General features: G+C 50.0%; 1 protein-coding gene across 1 annotated transcript in view; it reads left to right on the top strand.

The window, feature by feature from the left end:
• The window catches only part of Ssuh2 (ssu-2 homolog), a 23,902-nt gene that overhangs the window by 1,282 nt on the left and 2,920 nt on the right, over positions 1-19,700 (top strand). Inside the window, exons 2-11 of the mRNA XM_048787054.1 lie at positions 7,139-7,237; positions 7,603-7,684; positions 9,330-9,459; positions 10,624-10,684; positions 11,790-11,914; positions 13,299-13,361; positions 14,914-14,999; positions 15,569-15,661; positions 16,182-16,287; positions 18,100-18,207. Of these exons, the coding sequence (XP_048643011.1) occupies positions 7,139-7,237; positions 7,603-7,684; positions 9,330-9,459; positions 10,624-10,684; positions 11,790-11,914; positions 13,299-13,361; positions 14,914-14,999; positions 15,569-15,661; positions 16,182-16,287; positions 18,100-18,207 (953 nt within the window). The remainder of the gene's footprint in view (positions 1-7,138; positions 7,238-7,602; positions 7,685-9,329; positions 9,460-10,623; positions 10,685-11,789; positions 11,915-13,298; positions 13,362-14,913; positions 15,000-15,568; positions 15,662-16,181; positions 16,288-18,099; positions 18,208-19,700) is intronic.

The raw sequence follows: 19,700 nt of genomic DNA, 5'->3' as shown, positions 1-19,700 counted from the left end.
CCCCCCCGCAAAAAAAGATTGAAATAGAATATAAAGTTAAGCTATGCTAATCTTGGAGAGAACTAAGTTTAAATTTTGTTGGATTCCTTTTTCATATTGAACTAGGAGACAGTATAGAGATATTTTTCCAAGTATTTGAGGAAGACCTAACGTAATCTCTGATCTACTGAAACGATGTGTCCATAGTCTTATTTTGATCAGTTTGTGGATGTTTATTTTACAAATATTCTGATGAAATCTTTTATCTTCAAACCATTTTTCATTAGCAGATTTTTCAAGGTATAATTGGAGTTTCTCTTAGTATCCATGGACTACATCAGATGTAGATTCCAATTCAAGCTCTTCCTCCCTAATGGTTGGGTAACTAGGATCAAGTCATTTAACCTCTCTGAGCTTTATTTTCCTTAACAAAAACAGAGATGGTGTCATTCTGCAGGGCTGGTGGAGGATTCATTGGTTATAAAGTGTCTAATACATCACCAGGGCCAGAGTAGGCATGGAGTAAACACTGACTGTCAGAAGTGACCAGATGATGTCCCCAGAGCTTCAAAAATTAAACTGCTATTAACAGCAATTATTATCACCTGTGAGGTTTTTGTCTGGGCCTCACACCTTTTGGTAGGCTCAGTGAGAACTAATGAAGGATTTGGTTCCCTCATTGTCCTCCAAGCCCAGGGTCTGTCATAGGGTTGCCCTGTATGTTGGCTTCAAACACCATGGGGCTAAGGTCAGAAGTTGGGGTATCTGGGTTCACCCAGAAAAGATTTTAGAAATAAGTGGGTGAATTATGAAACTAGGCACTTTTTTCCAGGAAGGGGACCCTACTGTAATACTTACGTATGTGACTTTTAAGGTGAGCAGTGTATCCCAGTTCATCTTAGGGCTTTCCCTTCTTGTCACTCAGTATTTGATCCCTCAATTTGGGGGTCCCTAATATAGGTGGCCTCAGAGAGAGAGGAAAACTTCCTTCCTTCAAAGTGGATATGGATGAAGACATCCTGGGCTGTGGCATCCAGGTGGAGATTGCCCTGAAGGCCTTTTAGCCTCCCTGCCTCTCTGCAGCATCCCTGACCAGGGCAGGTGCCTTCCTCCAGTGGCTGCCACATTCCCGTTGCTGAGCTTGTCCCCCTCTTATCTCTGAGAATATTTCTTTCTTAAATTGGAGTGACATCTCTTCTACTCTTGCTCTTGATCTTAGGTGTCAAGGCTACTTGGAACAAGGGTGTTCCTTATTTAAAACAAGAGCCCTTCAAAGTCTTTTCTTCTGCTTAACTTGTCACTGGTGACTTCAACAACTTTTGCTTAACCAGCTCCTGCTTCTTCAGCAATCCCAGGTGGGAAGTGGTTTCGATTTCTAAGAGCACCATGTCCTAGCACAGAGCACAGGAGGAAAGATCTCCTCCCTTATTTTATACACCATATGTCCTATAATATAACTTCCTTTGTTGCAGACTGAACACCCCTCCCAAAAAATGGAGAACAAGAGCTTCTTCAAGTAAGAGAGGCTTTCATTAGAGCCCCTGGTAATTTTAGGAGAGGGCTTCTCTGGCCTATAAGACCTAGGTTGTACCTCCTGACCTCTGGGAATTGGTCCCCTGGAGGAGGAGAGGTTTTGAAGTCACAAGTGACTGACCTGAGGCCACCCCACCATCACCTTCAGTGGCCCAGTGCTGAATAGATGGGGCTCTCCCTTTTGGATCACAGGCCAGCTCTGTTTCCAAAAGGACCAACAAAATCCTGAGCTGAAGATATGAGACTGGATTTGAGGCTGCTTGTGGTGGGAAAGGATGCTGGACTTCCCACAAGGGGCCCAGAGGCCAGCATCCCTGATGACTGACATGGGGCCTCAGTGTTTTGCACACATCCTAGTGATGGAGCCACAGCCACCAGGAATCCTGGCCTCACCTGCTGGGTCAGCCATGGCCTCATGGGGCCTGTTCAGTGTTTCCTGCACGCTGCCACATTGCTGGAGGGGATGGTGGGTCCAGTAACTCCCAACAGCAGGATAGCACATCTGACCTGCGGAGCCTGTAAGAAATAAACAGCTTGAGTGAAGTCATATAGAGCTTAGCAGGGCTCTCCAGGTCAGCTGTGGAGCCCTCTCTAAGGGCTGTTCCTGCCAGTATTCCCTAAGACTTCTTTTTAGGGAAAGGAAATTAAAGCCCTAAAATTAAATGACTTCGCCCCCAACACTACCTGGTGGGCTAGGTATTTTGTGCTAAGCTCGGGTCTGCAGAATGAGGGTAGATCAAACACCTCCTACCTCACGGTGCTCAAAGTCTGGTGGGACCCCAAGTGGACATTTTATAAAGAATGTGTTGGAACAAATTATGAGCACACATGAACTACTATGTATAAATTAGAATGTGCTGATAAAATTGTTTTTAAAAGAAGAATTCTTAAAAACCATCTAGCAAAAGCAACAACAGGAAGGGAGAGAAAATACTGAAGGGGCGCCTGGGGGCGCCAAGGACAGGAACAGCCAGAGCAAAGCTGGGAGGAATGGTCTGCATACCAGCGAGGTCAAATGCAAATGCCAGTGTCACAAAGTCACAGATCACTCTTGGAAAAGCAGGGACAGACCATAAAAAATCCAACTGCCTCCTCCATGGCCCTATCTTGGCAAAGTGGAGCTCTTTCCAGTGCATGGGTTTTGCATCCCAGATAGCTATAAAGCAGCTGCAAATCATAATCCCAAATAATTTTTAAAAATCACAAATCATGAGCATTCATAATTAAAACAAAATATTGTGATGTTTGCCTCGTTTTCTCCTGCAGTTGCAGAGACCTACCCAGTGTAGAGCCCTTGTCTTAGTTCCCCATTTCTCTTCATTTTGCTCTTGGAATTTTGGTCTTGCCATATGGTGGGCATTTGCTCCTGCAAATGTTTTCCCGGTGTCTCCCACCCCAAAGCACCTACACTTCTCTCTCTGGCCTCAAGCAAGCCTACCTCCCTCCTTCCATATTTCTGCATTTATCTTTATTGCCATCTCCCTTTTCCTCACCCTGGTCTGGACAACATAGGAAGACTTTTCCCTGGCATGTGGACAGATGAGAATCCCCTTTTCCTGTCCCTAGGTAGGGGCTCAAGTAGGGGCCTAGGTAGTGTCAAGCTCAGGGGTTCAGTAATCATGAGCCTCTGCAGGGTTCAAATGAGGGGGTGCCGTGGTCAGGTTTCTTAGCCTCGCCAAGAAGTCCTTTAAATATCGTGGCTAATCATTTGCTCATTTGTTCTTCTTTGCAAAACAGATCTCCTTTCTTTCTTCTTCTTTTTCTTTATAATGTTTCAATCATTGGAAATCTGCTTTTAAAATCATTTTTATCTGTGGTAAAATATATGCAACATAACTTTTGCCATCTTAGTGGTTTTTTTGTTTTTTTGGAGGGGGAGGGTTTACTGAGGATTGATGTGGCTCTTAACCACTGGGCCACATCCTCAGCCCTTTTTATTTTTTATTTTGAGATAGAGTTTCACTAAGTTGTTGAGGGCCTGATTAAATTGCTAGGGCTGGTCTTGAACTTGTCATCTTCCTGCCTCAGGGTCCCAAGTTGCTGGGATTACAGGACTATGCCACCATGACTGGCTCCCATCCAGTTTTAAAGGTAGAGTTTAGGGCATTCACACTGTCCATTTCTAGAAGGCTTTTCGTCTTGCAAAACAAAAACTCTGGACCCATTAAACAAAAATTCCCCATTCCTTACCCTTCCCCCAGGCCCTTGGCAACCACCATTTTACTTTTCTCTCTGTGAATTTTTTTTTTATTGTTGTTTATTTGTTTGATTAATTTTGCTTTGGTACTAGGAATTGAATCCAGGGGTGCTTAACCACTGAGCCACATCCCCAACTCTATTTTGTATTTTATTTAGAGAAATGGTCTCAATCAGTTTCTTAGGGCCTCCCTAAATGGCTGGGGCTGGCTTTGAACTCGCCATGCTCCTGCCTCAGCCTCACGAGCTGCTGGGATGACAGGCATGTATCACCAGGCCCAACTTCTCTGTGAATTTGACCATCAGACTATTTCTTGCACAATTTTAAGGATAATTCAAGTCATAACGCATTTTTGAACACCAGCTGAATGTCCACCTTGTTTGACCCTCTGTGCACAGAACACTTGTATGTCTCTACTGCATGCCTACCCTTTGTTGGGGTATACAAGAGAGGCCTCTGTCTCAAAGGGGCTGTCATACCTGTTAAAGGAGATGAACTATGAAACAAACTAAAGCAAGATGGTAGTGGTGGGGCCATTGGAGCATGATGTCAGTGTTTTTAAGATGATTAGTTTGAAATCAGGGGCAAAGGGCATGGATTCCCTTTTTCATCTGAAGGAAAGACAATGACATTTTAAAAAAGAAAAGGTTAAAGGAGTTATCCATTAATTATGTCTTCCCCACAAGAAAAAAAATCCTTTTATAAAAAAGAAAAATAGCTGGCGACTGGTGAGCAGAAACACTCCCTTTTCAGATGTCCTTGCAAAGTTTTCTCAAAAACCACTTGATGCCATTGCCATGGAGACTTGGAGACACACAGAGTGAAGTTCAGTAGCAAGGTCTTTGGGCTTGGAGTCAGGTCTGAGTTCTAGACTCTATTTCTGTCTCTGCCATGAATGTGCCAGCTAGTTTAGCCAAATCACATCTCTGAGCCTCTTTTTGTTCTTCTCTGAAATGGGGGACACTGGTGACCTTGAAAGTGCAGAAGAGGTCATATCTGCAGCCTTCCTCTGTGAGCCACGGGTTGCAACGTCTATTTCAGGGTGGGGTGGACCAACTGGACCACTGCCCAACACCATGGGGACAGTGACGCGGCTGGAAGCCCCCATCCGAGTGCCCTACGTTAGGAGTTGCACAATGGCCAGTGACGTCCACGGTCCTGTTGTGCCTGTTGGTTTTTGCACAGGAAATGACGCATCCTTCTGGGGGTCAGTCTGGAGTCCTTTATTTTTGCACATAGCATAATGGTGAGATTAATTTAGCTCTGATGAATTGCAACTGCCCCAGAGGTTAGGGCGGCTCCTGGTTGATGGATAGAGCTCTGAATTTCCCACCCCTCATTCTTCCCCCCTTCCTGCTTCTTTTGTTTGGTTCCCAGCCATATGGCATTTCCATCTTCCCGTCAACGATAGTATTAATACCCCAGCCAACCCCAAGGCTGCTCTGCTGGCAGGAGCCATCCCAGGGGATGTGATTGTCTTTCTTTCTACACTTGACATTTTCTTTGTTTTCCTCTGATTTAAAAGAACACAAAGAAAGAGGAAGTCCCACCCTCCTCAAATCCAAAGCGTTCACTGAGCACTGCTTATACGCCAGGCACGGGACTAGAGACGGCTCAGACATCGACTCATTATACGGCACAAATGTGATTTGTTCCATTATAAGGTCCAAAGTCTGAAATATTTCCTGCCTGGCTCTTGACAGCAAATGGTTGCTGTCAGGGTCCACTCTAGCTGCATTTCTTCAAATGCTCATAAGATCACTCAAAGCAAACAGTATAGAAAACCAAGGTTTTAATAAAAATTCCAGAAGAATGATCATGTTGGGGACATTCGTGTACATTGTCTGGTCTCCATGTGAGGTTTTGGGATGATGTCACTTTGCATCACCATCATACCTGGTCCTGCCTAGAAAGACTCTCTCTTTATCTGCAAACGTTCTTCTTCTCACTTTCATTGGTAGGTTTCCTGTAAGAGAAAACTACCTTCTCGATGTCAGAGGACAAGGGCATTCCTAACTTTGAAGGGGCGGCTGAGGGGCCGTGTTCATTTGTCTTAACGACAACCCCTCTTTCCTCTGCCTTCCCCCCCCCCCCACACACACACATTTCAGGATTTCAGTCTTCCTCATTCCTTGACTTTCAGATAAACCTGGGTTGCTCTCATTTAGAACAAGATCTGCTGATTAGTCTGACCTTCATTTTTACTAAACTTGAAAGCATGGGGCATGTCATTCTCTTATTTTTGTGGAAGTAACGATATGTAGGCTTTCAAGCAGGGGGTCGGCTGGGAAGTGCATCAGGTAGGGAAGTCTGACCTGAGTATAGTAAACAGCACCTCCATTCCACAGCCTGCTCTTTACAGGCCTCGTAGTGAATTTCCTGTGACCGAGTTTCCTCCAAGAGCCAAGGGATTCTTGCCCCCAGCACAAGGGCTTGTGGGAACATTTTTGAGAGCCATTCAGTGGGGCAGGCATAGCACTAAGTTCCCCCTCTAGCCCCACAGCTGTGTGATCCAGGAGTTCTGCAGTCCCTGCCTTCCATTCCCCCAGGAGGCAAAGGTGTGGCAGGTGCTTCCTGAGCCCACCATCACGTCTCAGGACTTGCCTTACACTTGCCTCTGTGGACTCTGAGGGCCATCTGGATCCATGCCACATCTGGCAGGTCACCATGGGGCACTGAAAGCAGATATACATGGAATGATTTCTTAATAGTGTTTCACCTTATGAAAAGTACCCAGAAAGAGCTGGAGCCTTGGTTTGGATCAGTGCCACTCGCCGCCCGCTGGCTGGATGATCTTGGCTGAATCACAGCTTTTGGTGCCTCAGTGTCCTCCTTGGTAGAATGGGGGTGGGGGTAGTGCTCGTGTGTCAGTCTGGGTCACCTGAGGTGCAGACACCACGGTGACATGAGGCATGCCAGCAAGTCCTGGGATACACTCATGAAAGGAAAGGGCAAGGAGGGTCTTTGTACTTCAGTTGGACACCTGCAAAGGTAGAGAGGGATGGAGGGACACTGAGCAGAGGGACCTCACACTGTAGTGTGGCTCCTAGGCAGCCTTGGCCAGGTCTGTGGGGAGTCCCAGAGCAAGGACTGCCCACTGGGAGGAGCTCAAGGTAAGCCATTGCACATCTCAGAGCCTTCGGGCAACACTGGGGTTATATCTTAGGATTTTGTGGGTCAGGAATTTGGGCAGGACCCGGCTGGGAGATTCTTTTGCTCCATGTAGAGTTGAGTAGGGTCACTCAGTGGTACTCACAGGCAGCTGGCTTGGAGGGGCCCAAGATGTTTTTGCTCACATGCGTGGTGACTTAGCAGGAAGGCTGGACTCCAAGAAGCCCTCTCCATGAGTCTCAGGGCCTCTCCTCGTGGTTCTCTAGCAGGACAGCCTGCCTTCTCCAAGGCTCAGGACCGCTCGCTATCTTTCCGCAGGTGTGAACCTGAGTTTCGAGGCCGAGAGTCCTCTGGCACCCCCTGCTGAACTCCTGGAGAGGCTGCCCAGCTATGACTGGCTTCTTCATGGGGGCGGTGGTAAGTTCTCTTTCTGGGGCTCACGCTGGTTGGTGAGGACGATTCTGGAACAGGTTGGCTGGTGCTGAGGTAGCTCCTCTTTCCCCTGGTGGGGCTGGGAAGCCCCACATCATGGTTGGGTGGAAGCAGGCAGAAGTGGGGCATAGCCCTGTGATTATGGACGTTCCTGACTACAGCCCAGCGTACGGCCTGAATGAAGCTGGTCTTAGAATCCCCATTTGTTTGCATCAGATGCAGTAAACGCCGTTCCTTTCCCTCATGTTCTTGCTCACGCTCAGCCAGGCTTTCCTCCTCTTGCCTCACAAACATCTGTTCCTTGGAGCTGCACTGTGCAGCCCCTGGATCATTTCCTCCCTTTCCTCCAGGGCAGCAAATATTCTTCCCACCCTCGGAAGCCCCGGTGAGACCCCAGGAACCACCTTCCTGGTCCTCGTTCCTGGAACACAGGTGACTTTGGGGTTCTATGTCTGCACCTGTCACTGTTGCCCTGTGAACACCCTCTGGCTGGGGTGTGTGAGTGTGTGTCTTAACCGGAGAGTGCATTGGGATCCATTGGATGGATTCTTTTCATCCCAGACCTGCTGAACCAGATTCTCCAGGGAAGGAGCCTTGCAATCTACATTTACCAGGTTTTTCAGGTCATTTGCCTACGAAGCCAGATTTGAAAATCATAATCAATAGCACAAGTTTGCAAACTCCAATCTGTGGGCCAAATCCAGTCCCCCCATTTATTTATTTATTGGTACTGGGGATTGAACTCAGGGATACTTAACCACTGAGCCACATCCCCAGACCTATTTTACTGTATTTTATTTAGAGATGAGTCTCACGGAGTTGCTTAGTGCCTTGCTTTTGCTGAGGCTGGCTTTGAACTCGTGATCCTCTGGTTTCAGCCTCCTGAGCTGCTGGGCTTATAGGCATGTGCCACCACATCCCCCCGCCCCACCATCACCATTTATTTTTATAAGTCAAGCTTTATTGGAACACAGTCACACTCATTCATCCGGCATGGTCTATGGCAGCTTTTACACTCTGATGGCAAAGTGTAGCAGTTGAGGTACAGACGATGTGGTCCATGGAATTAAAATATTTGCTAGCCGGTCCTTGGCTGCAGGAGTTTGTAAGCCCTGGGGCTAGACCCCTCATGGCCTACCTGTGTTGATTTTGAGAGTTCTGGGGTAGAGCTCTGGGTTTCTAGCCAGTTTTGTGCAGAAAGAAGGTGAAGCCCCAGGGGGCCCATGCCCACTCTCTGGGTCCAGCCTCCCAGCTGGGCAGTTATGGCCTGCCAGATAGGAGTCTCCTGGGTGTTCCTGGTCCTCCTGCAGCCACAAACAGCTCACCTTCTCCTCTGGGCTGCTCAGCCTCTGTGCCCAGTACAAACCCTTCCTCGGTGGAGCTGCCTCTGGCCTCTGCAGCCCATGGCATCTCTGTTGCCCACTGATCTGAAGGCACGTGCTGGGCCTGGTGGGTACTGGAGACACCAGGTGTCCATGTCAGGTTCAAATGGCTCCAGGGTTGCCACGGAGATCTAGCAGAGGAAGATATGAGGGCAGAGGAAGGAGAGGCCTCCTTCTTACTGGAGGGGGGTGGGGACAGGAAGAGCTTAGCCAAGGACGTGGCCTGGCCTCAGGAGAGGGTTTTCCAGGAGGAGGGGAAGCTGTTCAGACAGAGGGCAGAGGATGGGCCCTAGATCTGCCTCCCTCCCCGTCATTATCCTCCAGTGCTCTGCTGCTCCAGCTCCTCCAGTCAAGGTCAAGGTCAAGGTCGAGTTCTCTTAGGGCAGAAGCCTCATCTTTTTTGTGTGTGTGGATGTTCTGAGATTCTCTGAGTCCCTCTCCTGAGCCACATACTTTCACTCACATGGCTTTGCTGTCCTTTAGAAAGACCTACCACTTCTCGCCCTGGGCATCCATTCATGCTCTTTTGCTCGGGTCACTGTCCCCAGTTGGACTCCTTGGGGCTTCACTACCACTGTTGACCTCAGGACTCTTCCCTGCTCTCTGGGCCTTGGTGCCCAGTTGTACACCGAGGGGGCTGGCCTGGATGAGCCCGAGGGCCCTTCCCAGACCTCTACCTCTCTGGTCCCCATCAGAGTCCCTGTGGTGACAGAGGAGGTGGCCCGTGAGGCCCTTCTCAGCTTCGTGAACTCAAAATGCTGCTATGGCAGTGCAGCCGCAGATGACCTCATCATCCGGGAGCTGAGGCAGCAGACTCTCTGCAGGGTAAGGGGGCTGGGCTTAGTGGAGGCCCTGGCTAAGGGGCTGGGGCCTGGGGACTTTGGGACAGGGGATATTTATGGGAAGCCAGCCAGGAGCAAGGAGTCCTGGTGGGGGGGTAGCAGGTGAATGGTAGTGACGTCCAATCCCTTCTGCTCTATCTCTGGTCTGTACCTGGGAATCATAATGAAGCGAGTGAGCGCTTCAATCATCATTCAGATGTGCTGCACCTCATGGAAACGCATGGCATCCGTGTGTTGCCACACTCTCCTGGCTACCCTGCACTCTAGCCTTGTTGTCAACAGCTTGGAGAGGAAGGTGGGAGTCCTGGAAAAGCAAAGTGACTTACACAGGAACATGCAGTAGAAGGGACAGAGCCTCAGTCCACACCCAGGTTGCTCATCCCAGAGCCTCACTCCAGCCTTCCACCAGGGGCGGGCTGAGAGAGGGTCCTTGGCTACCCTGACCCCAGCTCTGCTTCTCCCAGATCATGTCCACACTGCAGAATCATTCATCCATCACTCCAGGGCCATCCTGCCTCTGGCACACATTTCTGTCTCCTTCTGCATTGAAGGGGGAAGAGGGACAGCTTTTCTGTCCACATTTTTCAGTGTCATGGACACAGCTGTCCTCTGATGAGCACACATTGATACAGAAACACAGAGCAGCTAGATCAGGGATCTAGAGGAAGCGGCCCCTTTAGAGCTGTTTGACCTTGGGCAAATCAACTGACCTCCCTGAGTCTGTTTTCTTACATGTGAAAGGAGGAGCCAAATTCTGAGATTTTGTGAATGAGGATCATCAAGAAAATTTTGACATGAGTCAGACAAATTCTTCCTAATAGGGACCCTCAGAACTGTGGACTCCAGTGGCCTGCATCTAAAGGATAACTACTGTTCCCAAACTTGACTCATAGAACATTTCTGTGTGGAGATTCCTGGGGACCTGAAATGGTTCTGAATGGGAGCCTGTCAGGGGGTTTCCCAGGGCTGCCTGAGTTCTCTGCAAATGTCTCAGGGCATCATAATAAAAATCACCATTGCCAGCCTGTTCTAAGCAACCAGAGGGCACCATGCATAGGAGCCTGGGTGTCCTCAACCAACCCTGGCAGATGGGCTCTGTCTTCATAGGAACAGGAATGTGAAAGTGCTCTTTTTCCACCCTCTGTAGTATCGACTAGAGACCTTCAGTGAATCCAGGATAAGCGAGTGGACATTTCAACCTTTTACGAGTAAGTGAATCGTCTTGAAATCAGTATGACAGGTAGCAAACGAGGCAGGGGGCTGGTAGAAAATCTCAGGGCTTGGCTCAGCAGCAGACCTGGAACAAGGTGCTCATCTGCTCAGAGCCTTGGTTTCCCCATTCCCTGTAGAATGGGGGTGCGTGGTGGATGCTGATCTTGGAGCCTCTCCTGCATTGACCACAGTAAGTACATCCTGCCTCCTGGAAGTGGTTTGCAAGAGGCCTGAGGAAGTCCAGGGCTTGCTTTGGCTGCAGGCTGGTGCTGGCAGGAGGGTCCAGACACGTGATTGGCATCTGCCCGCCTCCTGTGCCACCCCAGCCCCTCTAAGACTCAAGACTGTTGTGCCGCACCCCCATCAGCTATACCTCCCACCTTCCACTGAACCCCACTAGAGGCTCATGGTTGTTTGTCTGGGAAGACTCTGTCCTGCCTCTGTTCTCCGGTGGGCCATTCTGGTCCCTTCTTCAAGATGGAGCTCATGTGTCACCTCTTCAATGAAGCCTGTCAGGATTTCTTGTTTGCCATCCCCTGCTCATTAGGATAGGTCCATCTTCTGAGTTCTTACAACTGTTCATACAACTCTTGCCCAAAGAACTTATCGTATTTCATGACATAAAACTGAGGTTGTATGCTGTGACTCTCTGTGATCAGAGAGGAGGAAGATGGGATGGTGAAGGGGATGGTGGTGATAAGGATCAGAGCTGGTATTGATTAATCCCTCAGTATTTGGGAGCCCTGTGCTAACCATTTTATATATTTTTATATTTATTTTTCTCTACACTCCTGTAAGATAGGTGCCACTATTAGCCCCATTTTAGAAAAGAGACAGTTAAAACTCAGAGAGGTTAAACAACTTGCCTGGAGTCACACAGCTAGGAAATAGTAGAGCCAGAAATCAAACCTGGGTCTGTCCAGCCCTACAGATTGAGTTCTTAATCGTGGTCTCCAAGGGGGCTTTTTTATACCTAGCTGTGTAGCCCCAGAATCTAACCCAATGCCTGGGCATGAACTGATGGCTTGGTGTTGTTTGTTGAATAAATGGAAGTTAATTTCTGATGTTCTTGGCTGCTCTGATGATCGTTCCTTTTTGTAGACCACTCAGTAGACGGGCCACAAAGAGGCACCTCCCCCAGGCTTTGGGATATCAAGGTCCAGATCCCTCCAATGTTTCAGGAGGACACCAAGAAGTTCCAAGTCCCTCATTCTTCACTGGTGAAGGTAATGTACTTATTGGAACATGTGCCTTTCTCTCTGTGCTAATTTTTCAAGTGTGGAAAGTTTCTTCTAACTTTATCCCTTTAGAAAAGAAACCCCCAATCCAGCCTGGTGGTTCATTTGTGGGTATAAATAAGCCTCCGTTTAGAACATCCAGGGTATGGAATGTAGTTTCATACATAATTCCACACAAATTAGGGAGTGAGTCTTCACATAGCAATTTCAGAATTGTCCCCAGCCTTAAATAGTGAACAGTAACATTCCTAGACCATTTGAGTGTATTTGTATCTCTTTTTTTTGATCTGACAAAAATAACTGGAGGGGTGAGTGAAAATGACATGAAATAAAAGTCAAAAACATTATTGGGATTTTCTTGGAAGTCATAGGGAAACAGAATTTCACTTCCATCTTGTTTGATAGAAATATCATCATGGTTGGGTGCAGTAGGACATTCCTGTAATCCCAATGACTCAGGAGGCTGAAGCAGGAGGATCACAAGTTTGAGGCCTATCTCAATAACTTAATTAGACCCTGTCTCAAATTAAAAAGTATTTTTTTAAAAAGGTCTGGGGAGGGGGCTGGGGATGTGGCTGAAGCTGTAGCGTGCTCGCCTGGCATGCGTGCAGCCTGGGTTTGATCCTCAGCACCACATACAAACAAAGATGTTGTGTCTGCCGAAAAGTAAAAAAAAAAAAAAAAAAAAGGGCTGGGGAGGGAGTGAAGCTCAGTGGTAGAGCACCCCTGGGTTCAATCCCCAGAACAGAAATATAATCATGGCATGGAGTGAGGGGAACCTGGAACAGGTATTTTATATTCTCTTCTCATCTAATTCCTGCCTGTTTTCACCTAAGGACTTGACTGAATATGTAATTTTATTCTCCTGAGTTTTTATAGAGTTATGAGATGAAGAGGTCGCAGAAAGGTCAAAAAAACATTCCATTCTTTTTTTCGAGGGTGGAAAAGCTATTTTCATTGAGTGATGAAGTTCCAATAGTGCTCTCGTGGCCTTTCACAAACATGGCGTCCATTCTGTGTGGCCCCTCTTCCTGAAGACCACTTTTAGCCATGATAGGCAGATGTCATCAGACTTTGTAGTGTAGCCTGGTGGGAAGTCGTGGGGTGTGGGTTAGCCCAGAGTAAACTCTGAGAGCCCCCTTCTTGGCCCACAGGATGGAGGGGGCGGGGCCTGCAGGCAGTGATAACGCAGGGTCCATGACTTGGCCTTGAAAACCTTTGGGGATCCTGGTCAAATGGGAAGGACCGTACCTTCCTCATCCTGTCTTCCTATCCCTGTTCTCAATGGGCACTTCTATTCAAGATGGTGACATCACGGGCCAGGGGGCTGGTGCTTGGGAAACTGGACCTAAGGAGAGCGTCTCACTTTCAGGAATGTCACAAATGTCATGGGCATGGGCGGTACAAGTGCAGTGACTGCCACGGGTCCGGCATGGTGAGTCACATATGGGCCACTGGTGAGTGAGAACTTGTGTGTGGGAGGGAGGGACATGGGAGAGGAGGGCTGGGCTGGGGCTGTGGGGCTCCCTGTGCATCATCTTCCCTTTATGGGCCTCCATTTTTCCATCTGTCCAATGGGAAGTCTAGCTGGGGTCGTCTCTAATGACCTTCACAGTTTGACATTCTAGCTGTAAGTGTTCTCTCCCGTCCGATTCATCTCCCAGTATTCACTAAGCACCTGCTTACTGCTTGGCCCTATAAGAGGACTGAGACCTGGGGTCCTTGGCATCAGGGACACCCTCTGTGGGGGACAGTGACAAGCCATCAGCATTTGTAGCCCAGGGTGATGAGGGCTTTGATCGATAAGGTAGACAGGTGCCTTGTACTGGTTCCCCAGGGCTGCTCTAACGAATTAGCACATCTGGGTGGCTTAAAACAACAGAGATCCATTGTCCCCCAGTTCTGGCAGCCAGAATTGCAAAACCCAGGCACGGGCAGGTGTGTTCTGGGAGGCTCTGAAGGAGAGGCTGTCCATGCCTCTTTCCCAGCTGCCCACAGTCCTTGGTATCCCACTGGGTGGCTGCAGTACTGCTGTCCCTGCCTCTGTTGTCCAAAACACTGGGATGTCTTTTCATCTTCATCTTTTCTTCTGAGGACACCAGTCATTGGAGGGGGGCCCAGGCTGGTCTGGATGAGGCCGTTGAACCTCGTCTTAACCAAAGACATCTGCAAAGACCATTTCCAAATAAGGTCATGTGCTGCGGCTCCAGGGCACTTGAGTGGGGTTGAGTTTGAATCCAGCCCAGTGCAGGCCTGGAGCAGGCGACCAGGCTCTTGGGCCATCAGTCTTCTCCTCTGAAACTTTCAGGGCCGTGCCTGGGAGTAGAACCAGACTCCCCATGTGTTCTCGGCTCTGGCAGTTCGAGTCTGATCTTTGGACACCTACTGACAACTTCATCCTAAAATACATCCAGTCAGCCCTCCACCCTTTTCGTGGCCCATTTCCTCCCGCTGGGTGCTGACCTCCCACCCACTCACACACTGTGTTTTCCAGCAGTGGCCTGTGCCTGGCTTTTCTCTGTTCCCTCCTGTGTCCTCATCCCTGCTACCTGCCTCCTTGGCTGTCCCAGGACACCCTCCCTATGGTCTTTCTGTTCCTTCCTCCACTCCTGCTCTTCCTGCTTCTCACTGGGCAATGCCTGAGCCACTTCTGGGGCCACTGTCAAAAGGGATCTCCCCCACTCCCTCTCTCCTGCCCCCAGTTCCAACACCAGGTCCCCAGCCAGCCACTCTGCTCCCAGCTCCCTGTCCACACTTGATTGGGGAAGGTATCTAGGGTTGTGGGAATCAGAGAGAAGGAGGGGACGCTGATGTCTCAGAAGAAACATCCCCAACTGAGGACGTGGAGTCTTTGAAAGCTGTAACTGGAAGGGACTGTGGCCCAGGAGGCAGGGAGTCACTTGTGCTAACGTCACCAGGCTGGTCTTGGGAGGGTCTTGGCCTTGCTGCCAGGAGCCAGTGGGGCTGAGGCTGTGATGTGTCTCTAGGTGAGGTGTCCGACCTGCAGTGGAGCCAAGCGCAAAGCCAGGCAGCCCCGGAGGTGTCAGATGTGCTCGGGCTCTGGCAGGCGCAGGTAAGAGCCCGTGGGCGTCCATGGCATGCAGGCCAAGGGTCTCATGTACTGGCTTTCTTGCTTTTTACCCTCTGCTCATCTAGAAGGGGGGCAGGCGCCTGTCTTGTTCCTGCTATGTCCATAGGGGTGTATTTCTGGGATGGCTTCAGGTCGAGCTGGATCCAGGGGCTTCAACAATGTCACCAGGCTGGAGTGGTGGAGGTAGCTTCAGCCTTAGGAATCCCAGTAGACAAGAATGCTCTTTTCCTGATAATCTCAATAGTTGTCTTAGGATGGGTCTCAGTGCATCCACCTGGGTCCTGTGTTTGCTTGTATCAGTTATCATTGCCAGAGAGATGGAATGATTGACCAGGCTGGCATCCTAAGCTGGTCAAAGTAGGGTGGGAGGGCAAAGCCCAAGAACCCAGCAGACCGGGAGGGGAGGTCCCCAAAGACACCCTGCCACCAAGGTAAGGTGGGGAGATGGTGGCGGGTAAAAACGATGCAATCCCATCCTCATCTTCCTCTCTGAGGAAGGATTTGGGGATGGGGACCTCTGGAAGTCACCAGAACCCCATGACTGATTGCAGGTGCAGCACGTGCTCAGGAGGGGGGAACAAGACGTGTGCCACCTGCAAGGGGCAGAGGAGGCTGGTGCACTTCATCCAGCTGGTCGTCATGTGGTAGGTGGCAGAGCTCAGTGCTGGGCTTCAAGGAGGTGGCAGAGGACATGTCCCAGCCTGGCTGCTGCAGAGCAACTCCATGGAGCAGGGAGCTGCCAGGACATAGAAGGGGAAGAGTTCCCTGGGAGAGGCTGCGTGGGGTGGTGTGTCCACAGGATTTAGAATAGAAGGACCCAAGTTCAAATGCTGACCTTACCGCTCTGTACGCAGCAGTCCCTCAACAGCTAAGTGCCTGTGTCAGGGAACAGAATCCCGGGGCCCTAAAAGCTAGAGTCTGGAAGTCAGTGCTCCAAGGCATTAAGGGTGTCACCTGGGTCCTCATAAAATAATAACTCACAGAGCCGAGCCCTCAGGCTCCCCTCTTGGACTCCTGCTGCAGGGGAGCTCCCAGGCTGGGAGAGGCCCCCAACTTTCCCAGAGCCTACCAGTCTACGCATGCGCCCTCGAGCCCAGGTGTGCCTGATGCCGAAGCCCGTGTTCTTCGCACCGTGTGCATCATCCCACTCCCATGTGCTTCTAGGAGGAACAGCGTGTTTGAGTTCCTGTCCCAGCACCAGCGCCTCTGCCCCCGGGAGCTGCTGGCGAAGGCCAAGGGAGAAAACCTCTTTAGGGATGAAAACTCAGCGGTGAGGAGGGCTTTGTGGACAGGCGACCAAGGCAGTGGGGTTCCTTGTCCCCTCCAGCAGGAGACAGCTGGGTGGGAAGATGGGCTGTGTGGGGAAAGGCTAGGAAAGAGGCTCTGGGACCCCAGGGGCTGCCGGCTCCCAGTTGAATTTCAGTCCTGGACACTTTGTCCCTGTTTCTGTCCCTTTGTACTGTCTTCCTTCCTCTATTCCTCTCCCCATCTATTCCCCTTTCTGTTCCACGAGGTTTGAGGATTCAAGTGCACAAACAAAGCAGTGGTCTGGTGCTGGGGATTTCATGGCAAAAAAAAAAAAGAAAAAAAGCAAAGTCCTGTCCTCAGGGCTCTTACAGTCTGGAGGGGGAAATAATGGCTGTTGCCAGGTGGTGGTAGGTCTGGTTATGGTGGAACACTCAGGAAGGGTGAAGGAGCAGGCTGGGAGGGGTAGTTGCCTTAGCTGGGGTCAGGGAAGGCTTCTCTGTAGAAGGGACCTTGGGTAGAAACCTGCACACCCAGTGCATTGGGGAGTAGACTGCGTGATCATGGGAGCCAGGGGACAGCTGGGCATGGCGGAGGGCAGAGAGCAGGGCTGAGAGAGAAGCCTGGGCCTGACAGGTGCCTGACAGCCAGAGCACGAAGGATCTTACAGCCCAGAGGTCTGCAGATCTGGCCCACTGCCTGCTGTTATAAATCAAGGTTTTTATTTATTTATTTTTTTACAAGGGATTTAACCCAGGGGTGCTTAACCACTGAGCCACATCCCAGCTATATCTTATTTAGTGAAAGGGTCTCATTGAGTTTGTTTGGGCCTTGCTAAGCTGCTGAGGCTGGCTTTGAACTCACGATCCTCCTGCCTCAGCCTCCCAAGCTACTGGGATTACAGGCATGCGCCACCATCCCTGGCTATAAAGTTTTATTGGAACACAGCCCTCCATTTGTTTATTTATTGTCTTTGGCTGTGCTCCTGCTTCTGGGGTAGAGTTGAGTTAAAACAGACTGTGTGGGCTGCAAAGCCTTCCTGTCATGGCCTTTGCACAAAATGTTTGCTGAGGGCTGGGGTGGTGGCTCAGTGCTAGAGCACTTGCCTAGCACATGTGAGGCACTGGGTTCCATCCTCAGCACCATGCAAAAATAAATAGATAAATGTTAAAAAAAAAAAAGAAAAAACACAATTATTAAAAAAAAATGTGGGCTGGGGTTGCGGCTCCGTGGTGGAGCGCTCGCCTAGCATGCACGGGGCACTGGGTTCGATCCTCAGCACCACATAGATGTAAGATAAAGATGTTGTGTCCACCTAAAACTAAAAAATAAATATTAAAAAAAAATGTTTGCTGTCCTCGCTGCAGGGACTTTGTTGGCAGACCGAAAGCTACTTGAGGTGACTTCAGCACATCCTCAGACTGGCAGACAGAGCCTGGCACTCAGTAGGCAGTTCCAGTATTGAGTGAGAAATCACTCAAGTGAGCTTTCCAGCTACCTGTGTCTGTGACCAAGGCAAATGTGGTCCCTACTGCCTCCACGCCCCTAGCACGATGTCTGGCACACAGTAGGCACTCAGCAAGGGTTTTCTGGGGGAAGGTAGGCTTCAGGTGAAGGGGTCCTCTTCCTGATCACAGATCTCCTCCTCTCTGTGTTGACCTTCGTGGGCCTCTAAGGTGTGTGTGGGAAAGAGGCTTCCTGTGTGGCCTTGGGCTCCCCCACTACCTCTCTGGGCCTCCTCCTCTGTCTGGCTCAGTTCAGTCCCAGTGTCTTCCGAACCTCCAGGTTCTAATGCTCTGAATCTGAGAAAGTGAACTGGTCTCTCTCTGTCCCTCAGGTGTACCCCATTGTTGACTTCCCCCTGAGGGAGATCTCTCTGGCCTCCCAGAGGGGCATCACAGAGCACAGCGCTTCCCTGGCCTCCTGTGCCCGCATCCTACAGCAGGTGAGCTGGAAGGGAACCTGGGGTGAGGCCTGGAGGGGCTGCCTGGCTCTGACCTCTCTTCCTGGGGCCGGTGACCTTTTGGGGATTGGACCTGGGGCTGTTGAAGGGGAGGCTCCCGGGGCCAGGCCTGGGCACTTCCTGAGCTCAACAAAAAGGGGAACCTAAGCCCTTTTCTCTGCCTGGAGGCTTTCCTGAGAATGTCAGAGTGGACCAACCAGGAGGCCAAGGGAAGGAGTCGCAGGTGAGGAACACCTGGATGCCAACCTGAACCAGTGCGGCTAATAGGGCAGACACCAATGGTCAGGACCATAGGCTACCCAGAGAGGCTGAGGGTTTTATTCTGAGACATTAGAAGTTGTTGGCAGGGTTTCACGCACACAAGAGGCCTAGTGTGATTTAGATTGGGACTCCCTGGAATTCAGATAAAGGAATGGGTTGGAGAATCAGGTCATAGGCTGCTGGTGGCCACTAGGTGGTGCTGGTGCCTGCCCTTTCTCTGGGTGTAACTGAGCTTGGAGCAGGGGTCTGGCTCTGGAGCTCCTGTGATAGCCATGGCCTGCACCTTGCGGTCAGGGTCAGACCCTGGGTCTTCATCTTGATGTGACCCTGGGCCAGCTACTTCATCCTCCTTTGAGTCTAGTTTTTCACTGGTACACCACCTTGGGGGTAGGGGGGTTTGCAGAGAGAAGATACTTTGCTTAAAGTGGTTGGCAATTGGTGCTTGAAATGTCCCTTTTCTTCCCAGCCCCTCTGCAATGAACATTTATACTGCCTCCTTCCCTTTCTCTTACCTCTCTTTCTCTCTCTGCACATCTATCTTTTTTGCATGAGAGAAAAGGATGCATTTAGTAAAAATTAACAAGGGCCATTGGGATCTAGAAGGGAACTTTGAAATCATGCAGGTGGTCACATGCATGGGAGAGCCCCGCATCTAAAGGGGCCAATAACCCCTCAGCTTTGTGCTGGCACAGTGCCCAGAGTGTCTAAACTTTCCCATGTCCATATTTTTACATGAGACTTTCAAATTTTTAAATATTCACAACAGAATCCTAACAAAGCTATGAGCCTCGCGTGGGCAGATAGGGTCACTTGGGGCTTCTGATCCAAATGCATGACTTTTCCCATAAATGAGAGGAGGCCCAGAGAGGAGAAGGACTTTGCCAGGGTCACACAGCAGCTTAGTAGCCACTCAGAAAGCTACTGTTGACTTGGTATGTGTGTCACCTGCCAGCGGGATATGGGATTTAGATCCCCTTTCATGGGACCTGGTGCTGCAGGGACGATTAACTTATGGGGTTAGCACCTCCTCCTAGCTCTGACACTCACTCGTGATTTTGATCCCCCTTTTCCCTTCCTTGGGCCTTGATGTCCTTGCTTATCAAAGGAGAGGCATTGGCTCTTGTTTTGGGTTGGGCTCTGCAGAAGCGGAGACTAGGACTTGCATGCACATCATTTTGGGGGGAAACTGAGAAGGAGGGGGAAATGGGATTCCA

Source organism: Marmota marmota, unplaced genomic scaffold (assembly GCF_001458135.2).
Source record: "Marmota marmota marmota unplaced genomic scaffold, marMar, whole genome shotgun sequence".
NCBI lineage: Eukaryota > Metazoa > Chordata > Mammalia > Rodentia > Sciuridae > Marmota > Marmota marmota.
Note: the sequence above shows the minus strand (reverse complement) of the source record. Positions and strands in the feature narration are given on the sequence as shown.